Here is a 23552-nt window from a genome sequence, read left to right as displayed (position 1 = left end):
CTCCTTAGCAGTTGTATTCGAGATGAGATCTCCATCCTTTCTAGTACTGCACTGTAATCTTTCCGCAAACAGTTGCAAATGTAGGCTTTAAATTTGGCCATGCCATCACCTTGCTGTGACAAATATCAACAAATATACATGATTATTGCAGTCATGTTGTCCAAAAGATGACACGCTCCGACCCCAATAACCCCAAATATCATGATAGGTACATGTTGACCGACACCCGAGGGTGACGAAGTCATTTTAAACATGCATACAAATTAAATATGTGATTAGAAAGAAATACACTGATGCAGAACCGTGTTCAGAGCATACAACTAATTAAGAAAAATGTGAATGAATTATTATAGAAAGGTATGAACCGAGGAATGGGTCCTACACAGAGAAGGCTCAAGATGCTTATGCGGAAGTGCCCTGACGCCGGGATCATGTGCCTCAATTCTAACTCCTGAGGAGGTGCAAAACAAAAGGTGAGTGGACCAAAGTTTATAATAAACCATTTTATTTCTGAACATACTAACCCCCTGTTTTGAAAACACATATAATACTACATATAGATCTTTCCAAAAACTCTAACATGCCAAAATATTTGTAGCAATAAAATTATCTCTAAAAGTGGTATCGAAACACCCGAAGGCAAAACCCAAGCATCTCATAACTCAAATCAATGGTATACTTAACTAGGGGTATCATAGTGCCCCGAAGACATAACCATCACCAAAGGTGAAGCTGTATGACACTGGGTTACGCCAATGAAGAAACCATGGTCCATCACCCGAAGGTGAAGCTGTACAACTCCGAGTTATGCCAGAGAAAAGGATATAACATATATATGTATATGCAGTGGGTCCATCACCCGAATGTGAAGCTGTACGACTTTCGGTTACACCAGAGAAGAAAGAGAGGTCCATCATCCGAGGGTGAAACTGTACGACTCCGGGTTACACCGGAGAATAAGCATATACATATAACATATCACACCGACACTAGCCCTGGTGTGAGATCCCACATCGGCGGGGTGAGGGTTGGTCTATGGCCTTATATGTACATGCCCATCTCTTCCTAGCAAAACGCGTTTTGGGAACTCACTGGCTTCGAATCCCATAAGAACTTTGAAGTTAAGCGAGTTTGGACGATAGCAGTCCTAGGATAGGTGACCCCCTAGGAAGTTCTCGTGCCGAAACCCAAGAACAAATTCATAAGGACGTGGCCTGAAGCGGACAATATCTTGCTATGCAGACTAGGATGTGACATTTTGGTATCAGAGCCACTTTGCTATTCGGTGAAGATGTGCCGGCGAGGACGTCGGGTTCCCCTTAAGTAGGGTTAATTGTAAGATCCCACATCGACCTACAAAGAGGGGGTGATGTGCCTTATATGTGCATGCTCCCCTCCTTATGGCACGAGGCCTTTTGGGAACTCACTGACTACAGATCCCATAAGAACTTTGCAGTTAAGCGAGTTCGAGCGAGAACATTCCTATGATGGGTGACCTACTGGAAAGTTCTCGTGTGAGTTCCGAGAAACAACTGCTACAATTAAGCCGAACCCGGGATGTGACACCTGGGCTAGTAAAGCTGGGGGTATGTCATCAATATCATCAATATCATCAACTGTGTCCTATGGCCATAGATGTCTACATACCCGATTGTGTGTATGTGTTGTATGATAACTCACTATATAAGCACCGAACTCATACCTTAAAAACCTCATATCAATCCGGAGCTCAAAAGCACAAATCTTCACCTTATAAATCCATAATAAATCACATTTGTAGATCCATAGAATTTCAAATACGAAAATCCAATAATTCATAATCTTTCGTAAAACGTAAATTTGAGAAATCATAAATAATGCATAAATGTAAAATCATGAAATCAAGCTTTTCTTGAATGCAAGCCTAGTATTTTATAAAAACATGCAAGTTAAGAAGGGGTCTACTCACAGTATTTTGTTGCCCGGGAGCCGCTTGAGCTAGTGAGGATGGAGTCACTTCCCATTGATGCACCTAAACACAAATAGGGACCATTTAGTAAAACTGTACTAAAATGATCGAATTTGGGAAAACGGGCAGCGGATTTAGGTTCGACACGTCAAAAAACTTAAAGATGGACCTCAGGTACTCTCACGCACCATCGCATGCTTCGCCAAGCACCGAGTTGGGTCGCCAAAAAAGTCGGCGGCAGAGGTGTGTGTGCTCCACGCACTAGCCATGACACGCAAGCCATACGTCGGCCCAGGAAATTGGGACTGGGTCCTGGTCGGATCTGGGCTTAGGTTGCTAGATTGGGCTGAGTTATTGAGTTGGGCCTGGTTAGATCCGAGTTATGGGTCAGATGGGTTGGACCGGGTTAGGGTTAATGGGCCAAGGGTTTTGGGCTAGGTTATTGGGTTACATGGCCCAATGGTTTGGGCCGGTTTTGGGTCAAATCTTTGGGTTTTTGGGTCGGGTCGACTTGGTTTCAGGTCGGATTCCATGAAGAAGAAAGCCGGAGCTTCCCAAGTTCCGATCAACCTCAAATCTCAACTAACAATAGTAATCTAATATATCAAATTGAAGCCTGAGAAACAAGGAGTCGAAATATACCCTTAGTTTCCTCAATGGTGGCCGGAGTTAGTAGGAAAATGAATTGGAAGGCACGGGTTCTCACTGGAAACTAAAGAAGGTTTCTCCCGAAGTGTTTTCTGCATCCACACGTATGATTAACTCCTAAACTACCTTAATATAATACTAAACACAATCTATGGGGTTCCAGGGGTTTACCTTGGTCTAAGATTCAAGAAGCTCGCCGGAGTACGACGAGGTGATGTCACTGTGATCCTTTGCACATAAAGAAGTTGGACGAAGAAAGAGTGCTAAGGGGATTTAAGGGAAAATTGAGAGATGGTGGTAAGGTTGTTGTTGCTGTTGTATGTTTGCATGTGTGTGTATGTGCGTGGTGCTCGGGAATCGAGAGGTAGATAGTTGTAAAGAAGAAAGGTAAGGGAGAGTTCAAGAGTGTCCGAAAGCTTGAGGGAGGGAAGGACATGGGGAAAAAATGGGGTGTGGGCCCCACAGGTCACCAGAAAAGTAATAAAATAAGACAAATATCCCACCCCAAAATCTAAAACATTGAATTGACTATTTTGCCCCTCGACTTTGTAGTTTCGTAAAACGTTCATCGTAACTCCAATTCTGATTCCACTTGTGCCCACACATTCGTAACGATGAGTATGACAAGAATACGCCAAGGAAACGAGTCTTACGTGACACGGCAAGGTAGTCAACAAAAGTCAACGTTTTTGCCTCGAAGGGCATTTTCATAAATTCACGCATTAAAATTATGAAAACCAAAATATTTGGTGATGGGTCGTTACCATTGTTCTAAAAATCCCTGCCTAGGCGCTAGGTGGCTGGCCACGGCCCCGATTAATGCCTAGGAGTTTGAAAATTGAGAAAGGGAGCCTATGCCAACTAAGGCGCCTGCCTAGACCGCTAGGCACCTACCTAGATTGCGACTCACTTAGACAGAAAATAATAACTTTCAATTTGCATTTAATTTTTTTCAATAAATTGTAAGAGAGTTGTTGAATACTTAAATGAGCACACACTAAATGTTTGTTCCACATGTTTTCATTATGTTCTAATACTTCATAATACATATGTCATTCTATTTTGTAGTTTATAATGAAATTATATATTTTAAGTATAAACAGACACTTATTTACACGAAATATAATGGATTTACTTAAATCCGCCTAGTTCGTCTAGGCGCCTGCCCAATCGCCTATGCGCTAGGCCCCAACCCGACACCTGACTAGCGCCTAACGTTTTTTAGAACCTTGGTCATTACAAAAGGTGTCCTAACTATTCATTTTGCCAATTGTATCATTGTTGCATGCCTTGAGAAAATTACAGAAACTAATCAAATCTCTAAAATAATAATAATCAATTAATGTAATCTCTCAAAATTCAATAAAAATAAATGTTTCATAGTTTTGGATGATAATCAGTTGCCATAAACGAAGAAATCAAATAATGAGAAAATAGTTTTTTCTAGTAAATAAAACAAGCATAAATTGAGAAATGATTCAAATTTTTGCCGCTTAGTACAATTTAGTGGTATTTTTTTTAGTGGTCTTAGGTTCGAATATTGTGAATAACAAGTTTGATATCAATTGATTCTCCCACCATTTAGTGTAAATATATCACATAGAAATTAAATTAGGTTAAGTGCAGATAACTATCCAACCTTTGGAGGTGGTTCCAAATTGGTCATAACATTTTAAAACATATCAAATAACTACCTAACATTTTGAAAATTGCATATATGTCAGATTCACTAGCGTTAAGTGATGACATGGACAAATATTAAAGTGAAATTTAACTCTCACTTTGAATTTCCAAATGGACACATAGCCAAACAAATTTATAGTTTAACTTGACTAAAAGGAGTCGATTTGGGAATTTGGAGCTCCAAAGAAAATGATTAATTAAAACAAGCTTAAGAATTTGTTCATCTTATCATTTAATGCTAGCAAAATCATCAATTAATATTTATGATGTCTTCACTTAACGTTAGTAACTTAACGAATGTTTAATTTTTAAAAAGTTAGGTGAAATTGTTTGAAATACTTTAAAGCTAAAAATTAAAAACAGGTTAGAAGGATGGGGTTGTTGTAAAATCGACGGTGGGTGCAGTGGAATAAATAAACAAGACACAAAATTTATGAGGTTCCTCTACAGTCAGTGTGATTGGAGTACATCATCGAGGCAGCAGTGATGCTTTCATTGTAATCTGAAATAATAAGAGTACAAAGATAATTCTCTCTATTATCTCCTCTCCTCTTCTTTCCTCTCTCTCTCTCTACCATGAGTCTCTCACCTTTTGAAAGCATATGTAGTGCTCTATTTATAGAGCAACTCCGAACTAATGCATTAACTGCACTTTGAAATTTACATCATCCATTTTGACAATACCATCTCCTGCATCTCCAAATTTCATTTCACTTTGCATGGACATTGAAAACTTCTGCAAAGTACTGTGGGCATTCACTACCCACCAGCATTTTCAACACTCCCCTTTAGATGCCCACATATCAACATCAGTTGCCTCTTTAAAAACCTTGCTTCATTTTGGATGTTCCCCCTTGACGAGGATATCCCCCTGATCTTAAGTCATTTAGGCTAATCGTTAATCATTATGCTTCAGTCTTTTAGCGAGAAGAGTTGCCGAAATAGATGCTTTACTTGTTAACTTTCCACAGGCTTGTTCTTGAACTGACTTGGAAGGCTTTCTGCTAGACTTGCTTCAAAAGTCTGAATTTACTCCTTTTATCTGGAGCTGAATTTTATTCAAGGGTGGTGGACACTTGATCTTGAATCGGACTTGTGATTTCTTCAAGGACCTTCGAGGCTTGATCTTGAATGAAATTGGACCATGAGGAGCTACACGTGGCAAGTGATCTTCGGTTTTGTCAGGGATGAATCAACACGTGTTTGTTGCGCTTGTCTCCACATGCTTCAATGTATCATTTTCACTTTCCTTACTTGCTCCCCTTGCTTAAGTAGTATTTTCCCTGGGTTTCCCCGATGCATGTGTGGCATATTCTCCTGCAGTATTTGCCCTTTGATGCAGGAGTGGAATGCAACCCTTGCATTTGGATGATTCATTACTTCTTGGTGACTGGAGGCCCAGCTCCAACAACAGTTGAAGATGACTACTCGAGAGCTAGGCAAGCAATCAGGAAAGGTTCCAGGCAGTCGGTTCCTTACCGGGAGTTTGAGTGGAGGTTGCGACATATTGCTTTCTTTATCCTTGTCTTTGCAAGTAAGAACAAGGACAAAGGAAAGGACAGGGAGATTGCATGATATAAAATACTCTTGCTCTCGTCCCTGAAGATATGAGATACTCTTGCTCTGGTGTGACTTGTTTGAAGAGGTATTCTCGGAGAGGAATAAAACTGAGTATGTTGAGAGGTTTGGTTGCAGATACATCTTCGACAATGAGAGAGAAAGTTAGGAGTTTTGGATGCGTGCCTTACCATGGAGGATGAAAGTCGACATATATAGGGATTTCCCCAATAGCAGGTAGTGGTGTGGATGTGACTTTGTCATCCACGCTTGTCGGCAACAGTATTGTAGTTGGAATAGTGAAATTCACGCGTTTTCAACTTTATCAGAGATCTTTGACAAAGATGTACGTGATATCCAAAAGCTGAGATTACGTCTGAAAAATGCCAACAAACTTTATTCAGGAAAATCTGGCTTTTGGAATTCAGAGAGCTGTGCTTCTTCAATCTCTGAACAAGTGACTCTTTTGCCTCTTCTTTTATAGAGGTATTGATTGTATTCAAATTTGCACACTTTGAAGATTTCCTACTTGTGAAAATTGTCTCTGCTATATTTATGAGATTTCACTATATCCAACCTTTTTCTTTCATCAACTTCTGAAAATGGCTTGCCCATCTAACATTTGCTTAGATTTGAGTCTTAGGACTAATACAGGTGAGCCCCATCATATGGTGCCCGTCTTTCTTATCTTCAAATGGTCCTCTCACGGTCGGGGACTCTGTGATAAAGAATGACCTAACCGCTACAGTTGTAGCTAGGAATCTTCTCACTCCCAAAGATAACAGAATCCTTTCAAACTAATCTAATGAGGCTACCATTCAAGACTCTTTGGCTCTCAGTATTCAATGTGCAGGCTCTGTATCCAATATGGGGCCAACGCCTACTTGCTCAAACTCGCCAAGTTGAATCATTGATGGCTGAGGTGGCAAGTCTTAAATAAGAGATTAGAGGGCTCAAGCACGAGAATAGAGTGTTACACATGCTTGCAAATAATTATTCAACGAGCATGAAAAGAAAGCTCGATCAGCTACTGGAATCCGAAGGTCAGACGCAAAGTGACAATCAAGGGTTCATGTCTTTATTCCAAAGACACCCATTGTCTCAACCGTCTGGAGTTTCACCAAGTATTAAGGTTCCAAATAATCAACCTCTAGTGCCTCCCCCTTCTGGAGTACTTCCGAGTACTGAGGCTTCACATAAGCAACCTTTGTGAAAGTTCCCTCATGTTTTCATGTGTATGTCTGTAATTTCTCGGAGATATCAATAGATAAGTTTTATTTCATTCAATGTATTGTGTCAAATACAATAAAGCATATATTGCACTAAGATGTGGTACTTCTGGACCAAATATCAATTCAACTTTTCCCTCACGAAGATGAATGATTTTTCTTAGTGTCTAAATATTTGAGTATTCAACTCATAATCTTCAATCCATATGGTTCTTTAATATCATAAACATCATGGATAAGATTCGTGTTGGCATATTGTTCGATCTGCAGTTCGAGACAATATTTCTCTCAACACTTTATAATCTTTCTTGACTCTTCAGGAATCCCAATTTAACATCATCAACTCTTCAGGAGTTCTAATTTAATGTCAAAAATTCTTGTAAGAGATTTTAATATATTGCAACAATATTATAATGATAGTACTCACTAAGGCAATTATACCATCCATTGGTATTGAGTACATATTTTATGTTTTACCCTTCGGGGCTTACTTCAAGCAAGTTGAATCCTCCAGGGATTTTCTACACTTCATGACACATTTTCCTTTGGAATTTATGCAGAGCAACTTGCTCCCATGTATAATTGAGGGATTTACTTATGGAGATATGATGTGGGCGACTCACAACCCTTCGTATATAATTCTCCATTCATATGAACTCGTTTACAACCTTGTGTCATATCATGTGAGTGTAGTTCACTGTATTACAAATGCCCAATGTAACCTCCTTGGTTCAACATCTTTTGGCTATTTGTATTATATTCAAATATATAGGTCCGTTTTTTCACGTTCTTACAAATTTGTAATGGAATTGCCTTTCTCCATCTTTGTTTTTCGTTGAAAAGAACGAGACTCAATATTAACATAGCTCATTGATGATTTTAGTAGCTACTTGTAAGAACCAAAATTACCATTGGTTATCATCAATCTATGATCCCATATTCTCATGTGCATGCACATGCATAAAAGCTTTTTAGTTCTTTGGATATCCATTGCCTCTTCAAGGGCATTACACTATCTCTTCCAGGATAGTCGTAATTTAGATAATACGGATCATAACCTCTTCTTGAGCAATATAGAGCTTGGATCTTAATCTCCAATTCCGGGAGTTGAGTCATTGGAACCTATACGTCTATCATGCTTCATGCATGAGACATCAACATTCTCATCTCCGCGGATTGTTCTTTTTGGGATGTGTATCCATGCAGCAACTATCATGCTTCTAGCATGCAACAGTTATGCTTCAGGAATGTAATAATTCAGTAATGTCATATTCTTCTTCTTTCAAAAGACTGAATCTTCTGAGTCTAAGGGTTTGTCACGCTTCAGGCGTGTAACATATAACTCATTTACTGCCTCATTATTTTGTCCAAACAGGGACATCAATTCTTGTAGGCACATTTGCAACAAGTATATGTGATTTCATCATTTTCGTTGCATCATTAAATGCATCTGGCATTTGATTGACACATCATTGCATCATTCAATTATTCTTACTTCATTTGATTGCTTTGTGAATCAAAATAAGACAAATTCTCGTCATTCTTTTGGAACGATCCTTCATTGTCATTCTTCTGGAATGATATTTTCTCCCTCTAACGGCGGGAAAATTGTCTTATCAAAATGATAGTCCACAAACCATGCAGTAAATATATCCCCAGTCAAGGGTTCTAAATATTGAATGATATATGGTGTTCAACATCAATGCTCATTTCAGTACGTTGTGGCACTGCAATAGGCACATAGATAACACAACCAAAAACTCGTAAATGTATAATGTTTGGCTAGTGCCCAAACACGAGTTGTACTGAGGAATATTGATGGTTGGCAACTAGTCTCAACCGAACTTAATAATGTGTCATGTAAAATGACATGTCCCCATGTAGAAAACTAGCAATTTCGTTTTCATGAGCAGAGCGCGGGTAATCAATTTCATCCGTTTAATAAATGCTTCTGCTAAACCATTTTGAGTATGGACATAAGGAACTTCTAGTCCTTATTTAATAGTCTGTAGAATGAGACTCTTATGGCTTTTATTACAATTAAGTTGAGGCATTGTGGCACTTCAAACTTACGGTACTTATTAAGGAACTTTATGTCTTGATCTTGAGGATCAAGGGACTTCATGCTCGATCCTTTTTGTATGATGAAACTTTGGGTCCAATCATTTTTATATGATAAGGATCAAGAAACTGTAGGTTCTGATCTAATCAATGAACTCTGAGTCCTTGTTATACTCATCGTAACAAAAGATAAGTACAATAAATAAATTAAAGCAATAGGCGGTAATTCCAGCCATAGTAAATAAATTGCATTTAAGTAGATAAAGCTTGTGATAAGGGCTTTAATTTAGCACCATTCACATAAATCAAAACTTAAAGCAGTAGGTGGTAAAACCGTCCATGATAAATAATTTGCTTTAAAGTAAATAGATCTTGTGAAAGGGTTTTAAACCAACACCAATTCATATAAATAAATACATATATATTTTCTTGACACGCCCCGATCCCGATATCCTCGGGATATCAGGATGGTCACGTGCTGGCCGACACCCGAGGGTGACGAAAGCCATTTATTGAGTGCAATTGCTGAAAATAAAGGATAGATAAAACTTATAAATGTAAAAGAATAAGGAATATGTATTTAAGGAACGTGTTCAGAGCATACAACTAACTAGAACACTAAAAGAATGATATAAAATGGAATGACTAAAAGAATGAGTCCCACACCAAGAGGACTCGAAGATGCCGATGCGGAAGTGCCTTGATTGTCGGGATTGTACGCCTCGATCCTAAATCCTGAAGGGGGCGCAAAACAAACATGAGTGGACCAAGTTGATATATATATATAATAAAACAATTATCAATATACTAACCCCCAGGTTTATGAAAACAAATATATAATGATGAACGTAGGTTTTCTGAAACCTAGCATGATGTGCAGTATCTCAAATCATAACTCATATATAATAATCACTAGTGAATTTTCCGATAACCCCCAGGCCCCATGCCGGCTCCCCGTCTCTGAGCAGACAGTCAGAGGAAAATACACTTCAGGCCCCATGCCGGCTCCCCGTCCCTGTGCTAAATAGCCAGAGGAAACACACTCCAGGCCCTATGCCAACATCAAACCGTCGCCCGGGACGGACCGGAATCTATCCCTACGTCCCGTAGCGGAAATGACCACTAGGTAAGTACAAAACCATTGAACATATATATATATATTGAAAAACAACTTCATAGTATAAAGTCATCCATCATCTATACTATAAAGAGGTGTTCGAAACATGTTCTAAATATCATATCGTCATCCATCAGATATTCTATAAGAACACGGGTTATAGGAAAAATAGTAATAATTCAAAGTAGCCTTAGTAAGCATGTTATCTCACAAAACGTTTCATAAAATGTAATCATCAAATCATGCTTTTCATGTATGCATTTCTACTATAAAACATGCATTTTAGAAGGGGTCCACTCACAGTACTTAGTTGTCAAAAGCTGCGCCACTAGCGAAGACGGAAACGTCACAATAATTGCCCCTAAGCACATTAAAGAGTCCAATAAATAAAACTATATAATAGAAATTGAATTTGGGAAAACGGACATTGGAAACGGATTCAGAACGTCGAAGTACCCTAAGAAGAGTCCCGGACGAAAACCTGAAAAGTCAACCCTAAAGTCAACGTTGACCGGGGGTCAACGGTCAAATTATGTCTATCGGGTTTGGATCTGGATTAGGGTTTAGGTTTAAATAGGATTAGGATATATTGGGTTTTGGTTTTAGGGTTCTAAGATTAAAAGGGTTTGGGTTATAAAGGGTTTAGGGTGAAAATGGGTAGTTTGGGCTTAAACCCCAAACACACACACACACCACAAACAAACACACACACACACACGGGCTGCACACACACAGCCCATACACACACGGCCCAAAGGCCTAATAACCAAAAGGGTTGGGTTTTAGGTTCTAAAGGGAATGGGTTTTTAAAAGAAAAAGGGCTTAGGGCCCTGACTTGGAAAGCCCAAGGGCTTAAAAGCCTAGGGTTTTCTGGGTTGCTGCTCACGGGCCGAAGGCCCTGTTCCAAATTGGCCCAAGGGGGAAGGGAAAGGCCGGATGGCCTGGGTTTGTTGAAAGAGAAGGCCGGAAATTCGGCCGGAAAACCACCTAACTTTAAACGGCCATAACTTTGTCACTACTCAACGAAATCAAGCGAGACAAAAATGAAAGTTTTAGCCCTCGAAGAGACGAAGAGAATGGTACCTCACACAACGTCTAACTCACCGTGGTTTGGCCGGAAAATGCCTCGAAAGCCGTCGGACTCGCCGGAAACTGGGTAAGATTTCAAATGAGTATAACCTCTTCAATACTCAACGAAATTGAGTGAAACAAAAAGGAAAGTTGTACTACTCGACGAGACGAAGAGATTGATACCTTGCACGCCGGCCAACTCGCCGTGGTTTGGCCGAAAATGGCCTCGAAAGGGGCGGTGCTCGCCGGAGCTTACTCCGTGTCGTCGAACTTGCAGGGTAGGGTCCGGGGTTCGTTGCGAGCCTCTCTTCGATGGTGACTTGGTCCTAGTGAGTCCAGGGGAAGAGAGAGATGCGAGAGGTTGAGGGAGAGAGAAACGGGAGAGCTGAGAATGAGAGAGCTAAGGGAGAGTTACGAGGGAGAGAGACGAAGAAGAAGGAAGAGAGAAATGGGAGGCTGGGGACAGAAATCAGGGGTGGGTCCCCTTTGGCTCACCAATTAAGGCTTTAAAACAATTTTAAAATATAAAAGAGGGTTGGGGTGTTTCAATCTACCACCCTTGTAAAAAATTTCGTCCTCGAAATTTAAAACAACATACTACACCGAAAATACTTGAAAATAGGAAGAAGAATAATATATATATATATATATATGTAACGAAGAGATCAGGTAAGAACGGTTTCACAAAAGGGAAAATGCCACGCCGTCGCGATCGGCTGCAATGATTCCATCTTTCGTGCCTCCAAGCTCAAACTCTTTCTTTTTTTTTCCATCAGTGTAAAAAATAGAACACATACTTTAATAAAATATAAAGTTGAAAACACAAAATAGCTTAAGGCCAGATAACGTCAAAATAGATATGTACTAACATATAGTTCAAAAACTCGAATCAACTTAAAAATGAAAACATAAATACTTTTCCAAAAACATTTGTAACGTCAAAACAATTAACTAGAGTAAATGAAGTTAAAATACTTATATTGAAAACCAAAACTGAAAAATGAGAGTGGGTCTCGCCCAAGAATTCGAAATGTCATATATTCCGAGAATAGATGTGCCTTTAGGTCGAGTCCCAAGAAATACAAATTCTGAATCTGCATCAGCTGCTGTAGACGAATCTTTTGCCCACTTGCCTAACGAACCCAACAAATAAGCTACCGATATACCGGTCGGCCGCCCGTGATATCGATCACACATTTGTTGTCTCGATAAGCAAGCAGTAATTTCTCAAATGGTGTACAATTTCACATATCGTACGTTGGATCCTCCAAATACCAATTCACAATACTCCTCTGCTAACCAGTGTTGCATGTAGAAACTCTCGTACCATGTCGCAAAAGTGCCATACTCAAACCGAACAAAATAAGAACTGTCGTCGTAAAACTTTATCCAGCACCAAGCATCCTATCCTCCTCAGTTCTTCCAAATGTGACCAACTACTCCAGAATTTTGCCAATAAGTAACCCATTTGAAAACTGTACCTTGGGATTCAAGAGAAGTGGCTACCATGTTAGTAGTAAACCCAAAAGCTCGAACCAAGCAAGCAGAAAACGAGAAGTCATCTTCCTCAACACGCATTATCTCTTAGGAACTGTTGTAGTGCTCAATCCACCTCTCCATTTTTGCTTAGTTGCAGATTTCAAGTCAAACAAGGCCAAAGTTGATGGAAAGAAGAACGACTCGCAAATGGTCAACCTAAAAACAAAATAGTACACACCTTTCGAGAGAAGTGTAAAGATTGTCCAATTGTCGCCTCGATCGTGCTGAAGTTCCATCTCATAATGCCCCAAACAGATCTACTAGAATTGTTTTAACAACCACGTACTCACCACAATAAGGTTCAGAAGTGAAGCAGTCGAAATATGCGTTGAGACGAACACATATCGTTGAAAATAACCGATGTGATGCCCATGAATTCTAGTAAGATGGTGATACAATATGCTGACCTTATGTACTAAAACCTTCAACCAACTCTTACTAAAAGACCGCTTAAACCTCATGCCCACGTGCTCTCGAACCGAAAGATCCTAATGCGAGGTAGTGGAAAGCTACGCTGAGGTGCATTGAGGCGAACACATCACATCATTGAAAAGATCTACCAGAGTACGATATGATGGCGATGAATTGCAGTAGGATAATGAATGGTAACCATTCAATTAGCGTGAAGATAGTGATGCAATCTGCTACTCATCTGCACCATAATCTTTCACCGGTCTCTTACCAAAAGACGACTCAAACTTCACACCCACAAGGAACCCTTTCTAGCAAGTCTGGTAAGCTTGTCAAAATATTATGCTCTCAACATTCCTGTCCAAAACGATAAGAATTGGGCGCACACTTCCGCCGAATCGATCGATCGTGAATTCCTCACTGATTGAGCGAGAAACCATATCAAGAAGGCTAAAAGAACACTTAAGAATTTGAGGGCCAAAACAAGTCCATTAAAATCTAGAGTACAAGATAGCAAAATTTGAACCAGGAACCATGCCGAGAACAAACGTTTTTTTTTTTTTTTTTTTTTTTTTTAATGTTCCGGCATGATCCAGTTTCACATTGAGAGACAAACAAGCGAAGGAAGATAAAGATGCAGAAATAGAAATCACTGTTTATGATTATTTTGCAAATCATCACAGTATGGTCAACTGGTTTCTTAGCCAAAAAGGAAATAGGTCTAATCTCAAGAATAGTTAAGAACTGTTAATAAGATTTTACGAGGCCAAAGACATTTCGAAATTCACAATACTTTGTGAGAGCTGTTTCAAAGTTCAAAAATTAAACATAGAACCTCTGAATCAACAGAATGACGAAGAAGAAAGATACAAAGTAGTCTGCGTATGCATGCAGTGACACGATTGGCTACCTTAAAGTGATGCCCTTGAGCAAACCAAAGCTCAATGAGTCCAGAGAAGTTTAGAGTAAAGTTCGATCTTCGTACAATGATAAACATGGTAGAGTCTCAAGCCATTACAATGAAAATTACAAGACTGAACATTTAGGCTACAAGCAATATGTTAAGTCCACCAATACCAAAAAGTACGTGGACAATTAGCATTTTACCACCGAGTACCAGACCCAGGTGAAATTCAAGGAATTTGTTTATCCAAACAAATCTGGATTTTCATCATCTCAGTCAAACTACAGCAACAACAAGAATCGCCACTTCTTTTGGATTTTGGTGAGAATAGCGTCTGCTACCGAAAAGTTTCCCAAGAAAAATTTAATCTCTAGACGAAGTCAATTCTGAAAGGATTTGATGTGAAGTTAACGATCAAAGGTTCGTGAACTTGTCTTCGTCATTGAGTAAACAAGAAGGTAATCGATAGAACAATCGCCGAGAATTGTTATAAAGATTCACCCAAATTTCTTCGGTGGTAATGAGTCCGAGAACATTGATTTGCTCCCACTAATTACCACTTACTAACCGTCGTCACCACTAGCACTTACTCGCTTCTTTAGCACGCACTTCGAATATTTCAAGCAATTTCCAAGAGATATGACTCTGCCCACCATTCCTAGGGAACGCATGTTGCAGAGTGATATCATCACTTCGGATCTCCAGTTGGTCTTAACCAATTTGTACCACCAAGATTTTTCCGTTTCCCAAGATTTCGATGTAGAGCCGACTCCGCCCGCAATTCCTAGGGAACGCATGTTGCAGAGTGGCATCACCATTTCAGATCTACAGCTGGCCTTGACTAGACTTCCTCAAACCGAGATTTCTAAAACACGCCGCTTCCAAGTAACACCGACTATGCCTGTCATTCACAGAGAATGCACTTCACAAAGTATCGATCCGATGCTGAAAGTCGTCCAACAATTCAAACACGTCACCGATGAGGCACAATCCCGACACAAATTCTTGTATATCAACCCGAAGGTGACAATTCAAACAGAGAAAGATTCGCATAACTGCCGAATAACACAAAATGCAGAAGTCCTGACATCCAAATGACGTCAAAACCGACACACTACTTTAGTAAGAGAAGATCCTAAGTATGCTCTGAACAAACCACGCTCTGATACCAATCTGACACGCCCCGATCCCGATATCCTCGGGATATCAGGATGGTCACGTGCTGGCCGACACCCGAGGGTGACGAAAGCCATTTATTGAGTGCAATTGCTGAAAATAAAGGATAGATAAAACTTATAAATGTAAAAGAATAAGGAATATGTATTTAAGGAACGTGTTCAAAGCATACAACTAACTAGAACACTAAAAGAATGATATAAAATGGAATGACTAAAAGAATGAGTCCCACACCAAGAGGACTCGAAGATGCCGATGCGGAAGTGCCTTGATTGTCGGGATTGTACGCCTCGATCCTAAATCCTGAAGGGGGCGCAAAACAAACATGAGTGGACCAAGTTGATATATATATATAATAAAACAATTATCAATATACTAACCCCCAGGTTTATGAAAACAAATATATAATGATGAACGTAGGTTTTCTGAAACCTAGCATGATGTGCAGTATCTCAAATCATAACTCATATATAATAATCACTAGTGAATTTTCCGATAACCCCCAGGCCCCATGCCGGCTCCCCGTCTCTGAGCAGACAGTCAGAGGAAAATACACTTCAGGCCCCATGCCGGCTCCCCGTCCCTGTGCTAAATAGCCAGAGGAAACACACTCCAGGCCCTATGCCAACATCAAACCGTCGCCCGGGACGGACCGGAATCTATCCCTACGTCCCGTAGTGGAAATGACCACTAGGTAAGTACAAAACCATTGAACATATATATATATATTGAAAAACAACTTCATAGTATAAAGTCATCCATCATCTATACTATAAAGAGGTGTTCGAAACATGTTCTAAATATCATATCGTCATCCATCAGATATTCTATAAGAACACGGGTTATAGGAAAAATAGTAATAATTCAAAGTAGCCTTAGTAAGCATGTTATCTCACAAAACGTTTCATAAAATGTAATCATCAAATCATGCTTTTCATGTATGCATTTCTACTATAAAACATGCATTTTAGAAGGGGTCCACTCACAGTACTTAGTTGTCAAAAGCTGCGCCACTAGCGAAAACGGAAACGTCACAATAATTGCCCCTAAGCACATTAAAGAGTCCAATAAATAAAACTATATAATAGAAATTGAATTTGGGAAAACGGACATTGGAAACGGATTCAGAACGTCGAAGTACCCTAAGAAGAGTCCCGGACGAAAACCTGAAAAGTCAACCCTAAAGTCAACGTTGACCGGGGGTCAACGGTCAAATTATGTCTATCGGGTTTGGATCTGGATTAGGGTTTAGGTTTAAATAGGATTAGGATATATTGGGTTTTGGTTTTAGGGTTCTAAGATTAAAAGGGTTTGGGTTATAAAGGGTTTAGGGTGAAAATGGGTAGTTTGGGCTTAAACCCCAAACACACACACACACCACAAACAAACACACACACACACACAGGCTGCACACACACAGCCCATACACACACGGCCCAAAGGCCTAATAACCAAAAGGGTTGGGTTTTGGGTTCTAAAGGGAATGGGTTTTTAAAAGAAAAAGGGCTTAGGGCCCTGACTTGGAAAGCCCAAGGGCTTAAAAGCCTAGGGTTTTCTGGGTTGCTGCTCACGGGCCGAAGGCCCTGTTCCAAATTGGCCCAAGGGGGAAGGGAAAGGCCGGATGGCCTGGGTTTGTTGAAAGAGAAGGCCGGAAATTCGGCCGGAAAACCACCTAACTTTAAACGGCCATAACTTTGTCACTACTCAACGAAATCAAGCGAGACAAAAATGAAAGTTTTAGCCCTCGAAGAGACGAAGAGAATGGTACCTCACACAACGTCTAACTCACCGTGGTTTGGCCGGAAAATGCCTCGAAAGCCGTCGGACTCGCCGGAAACTGGGTAAGATTTCAAATGAGTATAACCTCTTCAATACTCAACGAAATTGAGTGAAACAAAAAGGAAAGTTGTACTACTCGACGAGACGAAGAGATTGATACCTTGCACGCCGGCCAACTCGCAGTGGTTTGGCCGAAAATGGCCTCGAAATGGGCGGTGCTCGCCGGAGCTTACTCCGTGTCGTCGAACTTGCAGGGTAGGGTCCGGGGTTCGTTGCGAGCCTCTCTTCGATGGTGACTTGGTCCTAGTGAGTCCAGGGGAAGAGAGAGATGCGAGAGGTTGAGGGAGAGAGAAACGGGAGAGCTGAGAATGAGAGAGCTAAGGGAGAGTTACGGGGGAGAGAGACGAAGAAGAAGGAAGAGAGAAATGGGAGGCTGGGGACAGAAATCAGGGGTGGGTCCCCTTTGGCTCACCAATTAAGGCTTTAAAACAATTTTAAAATATAAAAGAGGGTTGGGGTGTTTCATTTTCTTCTTTCTTTTCATATGGTACGACACCATCCAAAAAGTCTTCACCCTTTTGGTTTTTTTTTCTTAGTTTCCACATGGTGTCTGACACACCATCATTTTTCCTTTTATTTTATTATTTTGTCTTATGCTTTTCAAAAGGTGCTAATGCACCATTTCATTGCTTTTGCCTTTTTTTCTCTGCAAAAACCCACAGACCGTTACTTTTTTCATGGGAGAGGCCAGATAAGATATACCATTTCCCATCCCCGTGTTTTCTTCAATTTTTCTTGCATGGCCTAGAGAACATGGCATCGTGAAGCAAGAACTTCCATACAGGAACATAGATGACAGCGAGGTTGATGGAGGTACAAGAGAGGGAGGCCTGTGTGGAGTCAGTCTTGCCATCACCATCTCAGACAACCGAGTATTCATGGGAGTTCTCGAGATCTGTCGAAAACGACGCGATCTGGGTTTCCAAGTCTGATGAGATTCTTCTGGATCTCTGGAAACCAATTCTCAAGTACGAGTTTTCTTATCTCGTGACGACTACAGGTCGTTGTAAATTTCAATTCTCACCGGAATTCGGTGGGGCGCTTCTGGAGCGGTGGGAGATACAGAAAATGGACATACCTTTTATTCTGTGAGATTTTTGGCTAGCAGAGGTGGGAGGTAGGTAATGTTTCTCCGGATTTATGGCGTTGTGCTTTCCACTGACATGAGAGCTTCTCGTGCTGATAACATGTTGTAAAATCGACGGTGGGTGCAGTGGAATAAATAAACAAGACACAAAATTTACGAGGTTCCTCTACAGTCAGTATGACTGGAGTACATCTTCGGGGCAGCAGTGATGCTTTCATTGTAATCTGAAATAATAAGAGTACAAAGATAACTCTCTCTATTATCTTCTCTCCTCTTCTTTCCTCTCTCTCTCTACCGTGAGTCTCTCACCTTTTAAAAGCATACGTAGTGCTTTATTTATAAAGCAACTCCGAACTAATGCATTAACTGCACTTTGATATTTACATCATCCATTTTGACAATACCATCTCCTGCATCTCCAAATTCCATTTCACTTTGCATGGACATTGAAAACTTCTGTAGGCATTCACTACCCACCAGCATTTTCAACAGGAGTATCCTAATGATTGGGTTTTTTTCTATAAAAAGAAAATAAAAAATGGAAAAAAAGGTGAAGAAAAACTTTTTTGTTTTGAAGGATTGGGAAAAAAGGAAGAGAGAGAGAGTCAGCTGATTAGTCTACTCTACGTAGTATTTACCGCATACGCATAAGCTGTCACTCTCACTCAATCTCTAAAACCCTTTCGCTTTCTCTCTCTGTTATCTCCGCCATATCCATCCAAATGCCTTCCTCCTCACCTCCTCCCTCTTTCTTTTTTTCCTCTCCCTCACCAAACTCTACCTAAACCTCCATTAGGAAAATCTCTCTCTTTCTCTCACCCCCCTCAGTATATACATCTCTCTCTCTCTCTCTCTCTCTCTCTATACATATCAAAAATGGCTTCAACGCCGCCGCACTGTTCAATCACGGCGACTAAGCCTTACCAGAGCCACCAATACCCCCAAAACCAGCGCCTAAAATCTCAGCGCAACGCCCGCCAACCCAATCAATGGACGACCCAACAAGTCTCCCTCCCAAAGCCTCTGCCTTTACCTTCCCAACCACCGCGCTCCGCCCCAAGGCCGCCGCTTCCCGCCCACACCTCCTCCTTTTCATCCCTCCCTTCTCTCCCTCCTCCAAAATCTGATCTTGTCACCGCCTTCTCGGGCCGCCGCTCCACCCGATTCGTCTCCAAAATGCACCTGGGCCGCCCCAAGACCACCGTGGGCTCCCGCCACTCGGCGCTGGCAGAGGAGGCCCTGCACCACGCCGTCCAATACGGTAAGAATGATCTGGCTCTTGATGATGTTTTGCTTAGTTTTGAGACTAGGCTTGGTGGGTCTGATGATTACACGTTTTTGCTAAGAGAGCTTGGGAATAGGGGTGAGTGTTGGAAGGCAATTCGATGTTTCGAGTTTGCGGTGAGGAGGGAGAGGAGGAGAACTGAGCAGGGGAAATTAGCTAGTTCTATGATTAGTACTCTTGGCAGGTTAGGAAAGGTTGAGCTTGCTAAGAATGTGTTTCAAACTGCTGTTGATGACGGCTACGGAAAGACCGTTTATACGTATTCTGCGTTGATTAGTGCTTATGGGCGAAGTGGGTATTGTGAGGAGGCTATAAGAGTTCTTGAGTCAATGAAAGATGCGGGCTTGAAACCGAATTTGGTTACTTACAATGCGGTAATTGATGCGTGTGGAAAAGGGGGAGTGGAATTTAAGAGGGTAGTGGAGATTTTCAATGAGATGCTGAGAAATGGGGTTCAGCCAGATCGAATTACTTATAATTCACTCCTTGCGGTTTGTAGTCGAGGGGGATTGTGGGAGGCAGCTCAAAACCTATTTAGTGAGATGGTGGATAGAGGAATTGATCAGGATATTTACACGTACAATACGCTTCTGGATGCGATTTGTAAAGGTGGGCAGATGGATTTGGCATATCAGATGATGTCGGAGATGCCTTCAAAGAATATTTTGCCCAATGTGGTTACTTATAGTACTATTATCGATGGATATGCTAAGGCTGGTAGATTAGAAGATGCACTCAGTTTATTTAATGAAATGAAGTTTTTGGCCATCAGTCTGGACAGAGTTCTGTATAACACATTGCTTTCACTATATGGGAAGCTTGGTAGGTTTGAGGACGCCTTGAATGTTTGCAAGGAGATGGAGAGTGTTGGGATTGCGAAGGATGTTGTGTCTTATAATGCACTTCTTGGTGGGTATGGGAAGCAAGGGAAGTATGATGAAGTTAAAAGAATGTACAATGAGATGATAGAAGAACATGTATCACCAAACATATTAACTTATTCAACATTGATCGATCTGTATTCAAAGGGTGGCTTGTATGCAGAGGCAATGAGGGTTTTTAGAGAGTTTAAGCATGCAGGGTTGAAGGCTGATGTTGTGCTTTATAGTGAACTTATCAATGCTCTGTGCAAAAATGGACTGGTGGAATCTGCTCTTTCGTTGCTTGATGAGATGACCAAGGAAGGGATTCGACCTAATGTTGTCACTTATAATTCAATAATTGATGCCTTTGGTCGGTCAGCAGCTACAGAATGTGCAGTGGATGCTGCTCCAGGAGGCATTATGCTACACACCGGATCTTCATCTACAGTTTCTGAAAGGAAGGTCTTTGAAATTCAGGTGGGAGATAGGGAGGATAACAGATTTCTGAAGATGTTTGGGCAACTTGCAGCTGAGAAAGCAGGTTATGCAATAAAAGATAGGAAGGTTAGACAAGAAATCTTGTGCATTCTGGGAATCTTTCAGAAGATGCATGAGCTAGACATCAAGCCGAATGTTGTCACATTTTCTGCCATTTTAAACGCGTGCAGGTACGTCTCTTTACCTTTCGTATATGGTGTATTGAGGACCTAGTTGCTTGAAGATCTGTTAAAGTCAATTTTTAAACTGTGCATTACTAGCAATTTAGATTTATTTGTACCTTACATATTACATAGGTGTTTCAGTCTCAGTTTCTTATGGTGTATGCCTTACATAGTGTCATGCTTCTCAAGAGTTTGCTTTCATTTTCTCTACGGAGCAGTTGAGCTCTGTGGGTTGTGAGGCATGTCAAGAACATGGGAGTACGTGAAGTAAAATTTATGGTTATGATTCAGTTAAGAATTATATGCGCTGGAGGGTTCTTAAATATATGCACTGATATAGGCAGAGTGGAACCTCTCAAACACAACAATTGTAGACGTATGTTTTAAGGACTGTTTACTCATAGTGAGTTGTTAGTCCAGAAAAGAAGCGAATCAAGCAAAACTCTACCTACTTCACTTTGTTTCAACTCGTGGAAGGTGAAAAACAACCACTATTCATTGTAATGTAACCACTATTCATCGTAGTGTCATTGAGGTTATTATGCTACAATGTCAATGATCAGTTGGTTTGATTAGGATGTCTAATATTGAGTACGATGTGGATTCTTTAATCTCCGTTGCATTCCCCTAATCTCATGTTTTTAATGTAAACATAGTCCAATAGCATCCCAGAATCTATGGTTAATCTTGGTTTCAATGGCTTTTCAATGCAGCCGTTGTAATTCATTTGACGATGCTTCAATGTTATTGGAGGAACTCCGGTTGTTTGATAATCAAGTTTATGGGGTTGCCCACGGACTTCTTATGGGCTACCGGGATAATGTATGGGTTAAAGCTCAGTCTCTGTTTGATGAAGTTAAGCAGATGGACTCTTCGACTGCATCTGCATTCTATAATGCTCTGACCGACATGCTATGGCACTTCGGACAGGTAAGTTTTAGAAGATGCCACCTTTTCAGGTGTAACATGTTTTTCCCTTACCCCAAACAATTCAAGGTCTAAATTTTTTTTCCCCATATTAAGGTTCATTTTTATCAACGTGTATTTTAATAGAAACAAGGGGCACAACTGGTTGTGCTTGAAGGGAAACGCCGAAATGTATGGGAAAGTGCGTGGTCTGATTCGTGCTTAGATTTGCATCTAATGTCTCCTGGGGCTGCCCGGGCAATGGTTCATGCATGGTTGCTCAATATACGCACTATAGTGTTTAAAGGCCAACAATTACCGAACCTGTTAAGGTTTGCATTTTTTCTCATCAAACAAGTCCCTGTTTGCATAATATTTGTTAGAATGTTGAGTTTATTTGTCGGACTCCCTGCAGCATTCTAACAGGATGGGGGAAGCACAGCAAAGTAGTAGGTGACAGTACCTTACGACGAGCTATTGAGGCACTTCTTACTAGCATGGGTGCACCCTTTCACATTGCCAAGTGTAACTTGGGTAGGTTTATATCGACGGGCTCTGTGGCCGCTGCCTGGTTAAAAGAATCTGGGACACTGGAGGTGCTCGTTCTTCACGATGACAGGACTTACCCAAAAGGTGCACATTTGGACCAAATCTCCAATTTTCAAGCGCTAGCCTTGTAGTTGTTTGTAACATATGCAAATTTTTTGTATTCTTGTAAACATGTTAACGAAATGTAATATATTTGTATCATAAGTTGTTGCATAGCGTTTTAGACGGCGCTTTCTCTCATCAGCTATTTGGGACAAGGTTGATGCTCCCTTTTCTCAATCCGAATTTGCAACTTTGCAGTGTATTTCTGCAGTAGCGGTTGTAGGCTTTTCGGTGAAAGAAAAAAGTAGACATTTATGCTACTGATACACAAGTGACTAAAGTTGTTTCCTTGAATTCATATGGGCTTCCCAACAAATGAATGCAGTATTTTGCCTTAACCTTTGTTCCTTTTACAATCAACATTAAAGAAGGTGAGTGAGAGGTGCAACGGTTAATGCTAAAATGTTTTTACGATGACGTCCCAATCCAGTAAATACAGTGCGCGAGGAAATATAAATTTTATGTAAGTCCTGAAGCAGGGAACGGTTTGGTTACTTTGTGATGAATATAATACTATACTAATGGATAAAAAGGGATCAATTGTGACAGTATCAAAGTCAATCACGCATGCATTTAAACTTTAACTTTTCCGCACCAATTGGTTTGAGAGACCACCAAAGTAGGATTTGCATTGCATGCAAGTCCTAGAAGTTTTCAGCCATACGAGTGGTCTAAAAAATCCGCATACAATTACCAATGGAGCACAAAGAAAAAAGAGTAAAATTTGGGTGTGCAAATTTTATATGCCTAATTGTCAAACTATGGTATGCAAATTTTTCCCCTATTCACCAAAGAACGAAGTTTTCCTTTTTTTTCTTCTCAAGGGTTAGTGGTTTTAACTTGGGAATCAAGCAAAGTGGTCGAAAGACTGATCAAGTTATACACGACGGAGAGTCGCATACAATACAATTATAA

The 23552-nt window shown here is 40.6% G+C and overlaps 1 protein-coding gene and 2 long non-coding RNA genes across 5 annotated transcripts; 1 reads left to right on the top strand and 2 right to left on the bottom strand.

The window, feature by feature from the left end:
* Positions 1–9560: 9560 nt before the first annotated feature.
* On the bottom strand, positions 9561–11797 carry LOC139198504 (uncharacterized). Of its 2 annotated transcripts, XR_011584037.1 has the most exons (4): positions 11498–11797; positions 11327–11395; positions 10545–10604; positions 9561–9861 (listed from the first exon to the last, which is right to left on the bottom strand). It is a non-coding gene; the product is annotated as an uncharacterized lncRNA (long non-coding RNA). The 2 variants fall into 2 exon arrangements; XR_011584036.1 differs by lacking the exon at positions 9561–9861 and having other exon boundaries at positions 9877–10604; positions 11498–11789.
* A 2089-nt stretch (positions 11798–13886) lies between these two features.
* LOC139198505 (uncharacterized) lies at positions 13887–17645 on the bottom strand. The gene is made up of 4 exons (XR_011584038.1): positions 17284–17645; positions 17134–17181; positions 16331–16390; positions 13887–15647 (listed from the first exon to the last, which is right to left on the bottom strand). It is a non-coding gene; the product is annotated as an uncharacterized lncRNA (long non-coding RNA).
* A 1264-nt stretch (positions 17646–18909) lies between these two features.
* LOC103444273 (pentatricopeptide repeat-containing protein GUN1, chloroplastic) lies at positions 18910–22975 on the top strand. Of its 2 annotated transcripts, XM_008383203.4 has the most exons (4): positions 18910–21086; positions 21794–22010; positions 22134–22318; positions 22402–22975. In XM_008383203.4, the coding sequence occupies exons 1-4, from the start codon at positions 19147–19149 to the stop codon at positions 22664–22666; spliced, it is 2607 nt and encodes an 868-aa protein (XP_008381425.3). In that variant the 5' UTR covers positions 18910–19146; the 3' UTR covers positions 22667–22975. The 2 variants fall into 2 exon arrangements, with proteins under 2 accessions (XP_008381425.3, XP_017190057.3); XM_017334568.3 differs by lacking the exon at positions 22134–22318 and having other exon boundaries at positions 18928–21086.
* Positions 22976–23552: the final 577 nt, after the last annotated feature.

The sequence above is a fragment of the Malus domestica genome, chromosome 09, assembly GCF_042453785.1.
Source record: "Malus domestica chromosome 09, GDT2T_hap1".
NCBI classification, from domain to species: domain Eukaryota; kingdom Viridiplantae; phylum Streptophyta; class Magnoliopsida; order Rosales; family Rosaceae; genus Malus; species Malus domestica.
This window is presented reverse-complemented; position numbering and strand designations above follow the sequence as displayed.

What these genes read in the sequence shown, in the direction of transcription:
- LOC103444273 (XM_008383203.4), top strand. Translation starts at nt 19,147, where the DNA reads ATGGCTTCAACGCCGCCGCACTGTTCAATCACGGCGACTAAGCCTTAC. An exon ending in GCCATTTTAAACGCGTGCAG is followed by an intron (nt 21,087 to 21,793) that starts GTACGTCTCTTT and finishes TTTTCAATGCAG; the next exon opens with CCGTTGTAATTCATTTGACG. An exon ending in TGCTATGGCACTTCGGACAG is followed by an intron (nt 22,011 to 22,133) that starts GTAAGTTTTAGA and finishes GTATTTTAATAG; the next exon opens with AAACAAGGGGCACAACTGGT.